This window comes from Lactuca serriola, chromosome 5, assembly GCF_051521515.1.
Source record: "Lactuca serriola cultivar US96UC23 chromosome 5, Lser_US96UC23_V15, whole genome shotgun sequence".
Lineage (NCBI taxonomy): Eukaryota > Viridiplantae > Streptophyta > Magnoliopsida > Asterales > Asteraceae > Lactuca > Lactuca serriola.
In genome coordinates, this window is record NC_136412.1 from 262,425,083 (window position 1) to 262,433,804 (window position 8,722).

The window sequence follows — 8,722 nt, forward strand, 5'->3', positions numbered from 1 at the left end:
TGGGTTTCGAACATTTGATCAAGATCACTATGAAAGAAAGAATATGATTTTGAGTATCGAAAATAGGTACTAAAACAAAAGTTTCGTTAATATCTGGAACAAAGTTCCCCGTCAAATCCTAATGTTTCGAAAGTTTGGGTTTCACTTCCATCACGGTCTCATGATCTTAGATCATAAACACAGAGATTTGATATGTCTAGATACTCATTAGTTTATACCAGAAATCTCTTGGACATATGTCATTGTGTTTGATCATGAAAGAACTTTAGGATGAAAAAGATGGATGTAAAGATTCGAAAGTACCACTGTTATTCATTGACCAAACAGAAAACTCTAAACTCAAATGAGTTGAGTATGGTAGCTCAATGACTAATGGGAATATAGCATGATTGGGAAGAATCCTCAGAATGAGAGATTCATTAAGGCTTCGAAACCCATTGAGTCTTGTAGGCTTGGGTCGACATGCTGCAACATGCTTCTAAGGACATCCTAACTAGGACATAGTTTCTAAAGTTTATCTTTCCCTGATGTAGCATGCATGAACCACCAAAAATCTTCGCGAATACCTATACATGAAAACAAAAATAAAAACAATACAAAGAAAATATTTTTGAATTTTTGAATTTTTTTAATGAAAATAACAAAAATAATGAAAAATCTTTTTGGTATTTTTGAATTTTTAACAACAAAAGACAAAAATGAAAATATTTTTGGTGTTTTTGATTTGATAAGAAAAATGAAAAAGTAACGAAAAATCTTTTGGCATTTTTGATAATGGAATTGAAAGACAAAACTAACGAAAATTAAAAAAATGAATGAACTAATGAAGATTTTTGTCAAACCAATGTGCCCAATTTATGAAAATGAAGCATATTGAAGCGTTGACTTTGAACAGTAACTGCGGAATCATGAACAATGACCGCTAAATCGACATCTTTTCGATACTTTTGTCTTGTCATTATAACGAAGGTAGTCCAGGAACTGAATTTGCATTCATCATTCCTAAGCCGTTTAGAATTCTCACAAACGATCTTTCATCCAAAGGTTTTATAAAGATATCAGCAAGCTGATCACTGGTCTTTACGAAGTGAACTTCTATGTTTCCATTTTCAACATGATCTTTTATAAAATGATAACGAAGAGCAAAGTGTTTAGTTTTCGAATGTTACACAGGGTTATGGCAGATGCGAATGGCACTTTGTGAGTCACAATACAACATAATTTTCTTAATGTTGATTGCATAATCACGCAGTTGATTTTGTATCCAAATGATTGTGAAGTGTAAGCTGCAACAACAACATACTCTGCTTCTGCTGTGGAAATTGAAACACATGTTTGCTTTTTCGATTGTCAGATTACTAAGTTCCCATCCAGTAGTTGACATCCGCAACTTGTGCTCTTTCGATCAAGATTGCATCCTCTTAAGTCAACATCTGAGAATGCTTGTATGAAGAAGCTTGTTTTCGAAGGATACCACAATCCTAACGAAGTTGTTCCTTTGAGATAACGAAATATATTTTTGACTGTAGTGGGATGTGGTTCCCTGGGATTTGATTGGTACCTGGCACAATTGCACATAGAAAACATGATATTAGGTTGACTTGTTGTGAGATAAAGTAACAAACCTATCATGTTGCAGTACAATGTAAGATCAACAGCCGGTTTATCTAATGAAGGAAATTCATGTGTAGACAGCGCTGTCTGTCGTACCATTGACTCTATCTATTCGGATTGCGGTTTTAGATCCTCGGGAAATCCCTTTTCTTAATACTCTTATTCCCCTTTCATCCGGAGCTGCCGTAGCTTGGGCTCATCATGCTATACTCGCGGGGAAGGAAAAATGAGCAGTTTGCTCTTTGAAAGAGAAAGAACGACGTATCCGCTCTTCTTGCTTGTTACAAATCGGTTGTGCACAGTTCCATGGGCAAGTATAATAGTAAAAGAAGAGGACGCAAGCACATTCATTGTCTTCTCTTACTGTTCTCGAATAGGCTCTTTCCGGTCCTTTCTCCAAGTGTAGATGACTTGCGTAGACAGCTGACTCCTTTTCAATAGAAAAGAATAGCCAAACCAACCCAGCTGGCTGATCAATCTCAGAAAGAAGATAGGCCGGCAAACCGGAGACGTACGACCACGGTCCCGACCTTACTAGCACCGGGGGTGTACTAATCAATGAACCCCCAAAACCTACTTTCTTTTCTGACAAAATCAACCAAGCCTAACCGGTCATCGGAGACAGACCAAGCACCTCTCTTACCCACTCACTATCTAATAAACCAGACTGGCTTATTATCTGAATGAGATCGGAAAGAGAGGAGGTAGCCCAAATCTTCCAATAGGCGTATACGAAAGGTTCTGAAACAACCATTGGTACTCTCAGCTTTGTGCTATTCGTCATTCCAAATTTTTCCAACAGATTTGTGTATACTTCTCTTGATTGATAAATATGCCTTCTCTGCTTTGACGAATGTTTAATCCCAAAAAATTGTTTATCTTACCCATCATACTCATCTCAAACTGGCTTTTCATCAAATTTTCGAATTCTCTTGACAAAACAGGGTCAGTAGAGCCAAAAATAATATCATCGACATAAATTTGAACAAGCATAAGATGATCCCCAACTTTCTTTTGAAAGAGAGTAGGATCAACTAATCCTTGTTTAAATTTCGATTGCTTTAAGGAATTGGTAAGAGTTGCATACCATGCTCTTGGTGCTTGTTTTAACCCATAAACAACTTTGTCTAAAATATAACAATGATCAGAAAATTTTTCATTAACAAAACCTGGAGGTTGTTCAACATATACCGTCTCTTCAAGTTCTCGATTGAGAAAAGCACATTTGACATCCATTTGGTAGACATCAAAATCTTTGTGTGCTGCATAGGCCAAAAATATTCAAACTACCTCGAGTCTTGCGACTGGGGCAAAGGTTTCCTCATAGTCTATACCTTCTTGTTGCGAATAACCTTTAACTACAAGCCTAGCTTTATTTCGAACAACATTGCCTTCTTTATCAGTTTTATTTTTAAAGATCCATTTTAATCCTATTACTGACACATCTTTTGGTTTAGGAACTAGACGCCAAACTTTATTTCGTTCAAATTCAGCCAATTCAAATTGCATAGAAACTATCCAATCAGGATCTTCCATAGCAATCTTGATTGTTTTTGGTTCATTTTTCGAAATAAAAACATTGAACATGCAAAATTCTTGATTTACATTAAGTACCTCATTCTTTGCACATAATTGAGCTCTTGTAAGCCCGCCTTCATGTGGATCTCCTAAAACTTGTTCTTTAGGATGACTTTTAATCCATCTATCCATTGGAGGATATGAAGGATCAAAGTCCAATGGTGCATCTTCGAACATTTCTTTAGTTTCATATCCTTCACCTACATTTGAAAAATTATCATTAATATCATGAAAAACATCAGTTTGATCATTCGATATATTTGTATTATTTCTAACTTGCTCCCCCTCAACAATTGGATTAATATTTTGATGCTCCTCCTCAACATCAACATTCATTCTTTCTCTCTCCCCCTCGAAAGTATGCCCCCCCTCAACTTGATCATTCGTCTTATCTGGCAGACTTTCTTTATTTGTGAAAGAATTAGTTGATGACAACAAATCATTGTTATCCTGTGTAAGAGTGGAATCATCAGAATGTTTCGATGCTTTAGACACATGATTATCATCTGCATTAACTTCAGCATCAATGGCATGATCCGGAACACCAAAAATCAAATCATAATCAAAATCTAACGAATTCAAAGATTGAGATTCATTATTTGATTCATTCATAATTGGTTGTTGTTTAAAGATTTTATCAACTTGTTTAACATAATAATCATCAAAAGTGAGATTAAATGTTTCTTCGATTTTTCTGTTTCGTTTATTTGACACCCTATAAGCAACCGAATTGTGCGAATATCCCAAAAATATCCCTAAGTCAGCTTTTGGCTGAAACTTTGAAAGAGGATCCTTGAGATTCATGATAAAGCACCTGCAACCAAAAACATGGAAAATTTTAACATTTGGTTTACGATTGTTGATACTTTCATAAGGAGTGATGTTAAAACGACGATGAATAAATGATCTATTTTGAGTAAAACATGCAGTAAACACTGCTTCAGCCTATAGGTATTGAGGAAGATTCGCATATGTGAGCATCGTTCGTGCAGATTCACAAAGTGAACGATTTCGTCTTTCTACAACACCATTCTGTTGAAGAGTGTAAGGTGAAGCGAAATTATGCGAAATTCCTTTGTCTGTTAAAAATGAATCAAGAGCAAACATTCTTAAATTCAGATCCATTGTTACTCTTGATCTTTCGAACCTTTTTCTTCAAGCTTAGTTCAATGTGTTTGATGAAGTCGATCAATGTTTGAGCAGTTTCGGACTTGAGTCTTAGAAAATATACCCATGTAAATCTGGAAAAATCATCAACAATGACTAGTATGCATCTCTTTTTGTTGAGAGTCTCAACAGTTGAGGGTCCACACAAGTCAATGTCAAGTAATTCAAGAGGCTCAACAATCTTCGAATCAATCACAATAGGATGACCTTGTCTGTGCTGCTTTCCTTGTTCGCAAGCTGCACACAAAGCATCATTATCAAATTTTAACACGGGTAAACCTCTTACGAGATCTTGTACCAATAATTTATTTAAATTTCGAAAATTTAAATGTGATACTCATCTATGCCAAAGCCAGCTAATGTTAGACGAAGCTTTTGAAAGTAAGCAAACCGAGGGAATCCCAAAAATTTGATTGATGTCAAGAGTAAACATGTCTCCTTTTCGTTTGGATTTGAGTAAGACTTCCTTTGTTTCAATGTTCAAAATCATACTGCCTTCTTCGTTAAACACCACTTGATTGCCAGTGCCCACAACTAGTTGCCAAACACTTATCAAGTTATGTTGAAGACTTTCGACATATGCAAATCTATTGACTGTGAAATTCCCATTTGTGACCTTTCTGTAACCTCATACATGGCATTTGTTGTTGTTGCCAAATTAACTACTCCAACATTTTCTAAAGGTATATAATCTCGAAGATTCTCCTTTCGACCAGTCATGTGACAAGAGAAACCACTATCAATAAACCGCTTGTAATCATATTGCTCGCCACTCATAACCTGCAATTAATGAAAGAATTTAGGTCCCCAAGGCTTTTTGGGTCCTTGGTGATTAGTTTGAAAGATACTGTGAAAAGAAGATCCTTTGATCCATATAGGGACTTTAGACTTGAGACTATCAACTAAGTTTACTTTGTTAGTTAAAGGCACAGAAAAGTAAGTATTCGGAAGTGTAAAATCTTCATTGACCTTTTACTTTTTCTTCTCAGTTTGTTTCTCAATTACAGTTGCCTTTGGAAGAGCTTTCCATTGTTTGACACAAATATTTGACTCTTGTGAAGATGAACTTCCTTTTGATGATTCATTCAAATACTTTTCATACTCCTCCTTGATCATTTCGTTATAAAATTTCGAAAATTGAAATCTCTTTCCTTTACCTTCCAACCAATGATTGATATTCTTCACATTTGTTTTTCCTTAACAAATGGAGATTTTACCGATTGTTTTGAGGGTGGATTTCGAAAAGGAGTTTGATCATCCTTGTAAGATTCGAATTTTCGTTCATGAACTTGTAACTTCTCATAGTGTCTTGTTGGTTTTTGTGTTGAAACATGAGGAGTATAACGATTTTGAAAACAATTTTGATAGCCAACATTATTTCTTTGAAAAACCTTTTGAGGGTTCAAGAATTGATTTGGATGTGAAACTTGATGATAATTCTTTTGTTCATTTGATTGAAAATCACTTCGTTGAAAATTATTTGATGAAAACTTTTGATTTGATGAATTCTTATGAAAAATCCTTGATTGTTTATTTTGCATATAAATCTCATGATAAGATGTTTGAACATTAGAAGTCGGGGTTGATTTTGAAACATGCTCCTTGTTTATAAAAGACTCATTTTGAGATGTTTGAGGAGACGAATTCTTTGAAGTTTGAGTGAGATTTGGCTTATTTACTGGTTTCTTTTCAAAAGAAGTTTGAACACAGTTAGACATTTTCTTTTCAAAAGATTTGTTAAGCAAAACATTTTGTTTCTTTCGTGACTCAATGTTATGCCAAAAAAATTCTTTTATGCTTGTCTTTTTGAAAATTTTCTTTCTTTTGAAACCTTGTCAACTTTATCTTTAAAAGCTTGGGAATTGATTTTGACATTTTGAAAGATAACTTCATCCTTCATTGAAACTTCTTTTGATTTTTCAGATTTTTCAACCCAAACTTGTTTTGATTTTTCAGTAAGTTTGACATTTGTTTGTTTTTCAACTTGAGTTTTGTAGTGGTGTTGATTATGATGGCATGTGGGAAATTAGAAAAGATCTAGTGAATCATCATACAAAATCAAGAACACATGAAGTAAATAAATCTGGGTTTAGCTCTCTTTAGTATTGATAGAAAGAGTACAAACGGGTCTTGCAATTTCTCTCTCTAAACTAATGCTCTCAAAGTGTTCATTACATAATTGAGTGTCACTCACTTCCTATTCATAGGAAAGACAACTAATCACACAATACAAGCGGGTAAAGCACAAATACATCCAAGCGTGACTTTGCACCCTAACACAAAGTACTTAGAATCAAACATTTCAAACAATACTGGATTTCAAATCTCTATTTTTTAACAATAAAAGGAATTTTAACAGTCATTGCTAAAGGAAAAAAATTAAGGTGAAACTTTGTCACACCCCAAAACCCAGGGCGGAATCGTTTCGGGGCGGAGGTGACTTCATGTTGAGTATCATAACCAATGTACATAGTAAGCAAAGTACACAACCATTACATTACATATGAAATTTTACAATTGTTTGAAAACCAAGTGTTACAGTTGTTATACATATGTATATATGAACAAAAGTAAAGACGTGTCTTCTACGCACTCCGTCTTCGCCAAAAAGGATTGATGGGTACCTGTCTAATGTGGACATGAGAATACAAGCAGTTTGAAAATCAGTAGAAAGCTGGTGAGTTCATAAGCGGTTTTGTTTTCTGAAAAATGAACAAGTTTCCTTTCGGTTTCTGCAAAAGTTACGAATCCAAGAAAATCCCATATTTTCTTATGTGTAAAGTTTGGTTATATATTTTGTTACACAAATCTGGTTATGAACAACTGTTATCCCAGGAAAATCACATATTTTCCTAAAAGTTGGTTACCGAGCTGAAATGTAATGTATAAGATGTAATCTGAAAACCTGGTTATCCTCGTGAAGAGTATTAGTTTTATCATGTATATAAAAACTAATAAGTATAAAGTAAACTAGTTGCTAACCCATTATTACTATCAAGTAAATCTCTGTTATCCAAATTGCGAGTTCCATAACCATACGACAGACTAGATATGGCAATAAGTAGTCCACATCACTTTATGACTTTCGTCACCCTTGAACCTTTCGATTCGGCTGTAGCTAGCAGCCAGGTGTGGGGTAGTCAGCCCCGTATAGATCAATACACTCAAGTCACGCTCCCTATCTAAGAGATTTTGGTTACGGGGGCGGTCCTCCACTTGCGTATCTCTGTGGAGTGTTTCCGAGGACGTGTCTCCAATTTATAGGAATAACAAATTTACTAGTAATAATACAGAAAATCTGTTACAAACAGTGAATCCTCCACTCGCGTATCTCTGTGGAGTGTTACCAAGGACAATCAAATGTACCAATATGTTGCTTTTAACAATAATGATATGAAACTATTCATTTGTGAAATATAAAACATAACATTTTATAAAGAGTTTCACAAATAGTTTGAAAACTGACTGTACAGGTTTAATGTTTGGTTAATACTGTTTTCCATTGTTAAAAGCATGTGAATATCAAACAATTTAAATGTAATAAATAGTTTAAGTACAAGATACTCTTGTACTTTTGCTTGTATTGTCCCCCTGAAAACATCGAAAAACACTGAAAAAGGGTAGGGGTATGAACTCACCAGTCCAGAAAGGAGTCGATTTGGATGCTAAGTGGCAGTTCGGGGCTTGATAACACGCGAGGTTCCTATGTAATATGGAATGATACACAAATGTATCTAATTAGACTTCAAACCACTAATTAAATAAAAGTAAACACTTCTAGACATGAAAACACTTCAATTCAAGTGTTTGGAGTGACCCGGGTAGCATCTATGGACGATTATGGCTTGGATATGGAGTTTACTCTTCACGAGTAAACTCCTTTAGGAGTTTACGGTCCAAATGACCCACTCCCCATGAGTTTACGGCCGTAAACTCATGGTGGGGGTGTTCTTGGTTGCTAAATGGCTTTATAACTCATGAAGGGTGATGCTAGGATTGGTTTCAATGCATTTGAATGAGATTTGAACATCCTAAGGACCATTTGAGGAGTTTACGGCAGTAAACTATGAGTTTACGGCCGTAAACTCTTATGTGCCATGCCTTAAGGTGTTTTGGTGGTCCTAGGTAAATTACAATGCACATAGGAAGGTTCTAGGGTTGATTCCATGGCTTAGGAAGAGATTGGGACTTGAATTGATCTTGGAAAAGTAGTTCACGGTCTATGAATGTGACAAACCGATATTTCAACTCTATGTAATGACCTGAAAAGTCAATTATTGTAACCACTTTTGTGATAATGAAATTAACTTCGAAAATAAAATGTCCAAAAAGTTTCTATTTAATTAGCTACTGTGATAGATGT

General features: G+C 35.1%; 1 protein-coding gene across 1 annotated transcript; it reads right to left on the reverse strand.

Annotated features, from left to right (window-relative positions):
* Nucleotides 1-419: 419 nt before the first annotated feature.
* LOC145050435 (uncharacterized) lies at nt 420-3,996 on the reverse strand. Its single transcript, XM_078998685.1, has 3 exons — nt 3,229-3,996; nt 3,052-3,156; nt 420-566 (listed from the first exon to the last, which is right to left on the reverse strand). The coding sequence occupies exons 1-3, from the start codon at nt 3,994-3,996 to the stop codon at nt 420-422; spliced, it is 1,020 nt and encodes a 339-aa protein (XP_078854811.1).
* Nucleotides 3,997-8,722: the final 4,726 nt, after the last annotated feature.

Excerpts from the sequence above, each read along its gene's own strand:
- LOC145050435 (XM_078998685.1), bottom strand. The coding sequence starts at position 3,996 with ATGAATCTCAAGGATCCTCTTTCAAAGTTTCAGCCAAAAGCTGACTTA. Across the intron at positions 3,157-3,228 it reads AATTATGTGCAAAGAATGAG|ATTGCTATGGAAGATCCTGA; the intron begins GTACTTAATGTA and ends AAAACAATCAAG. Across the intron at positions 567-3,051 it reads CTAAACCAAAAGATGTGTCA|GTATTCGCGAAGATTTTTGG; the intron begins GTAATAGGATTA and ends TTTCATGTATAG.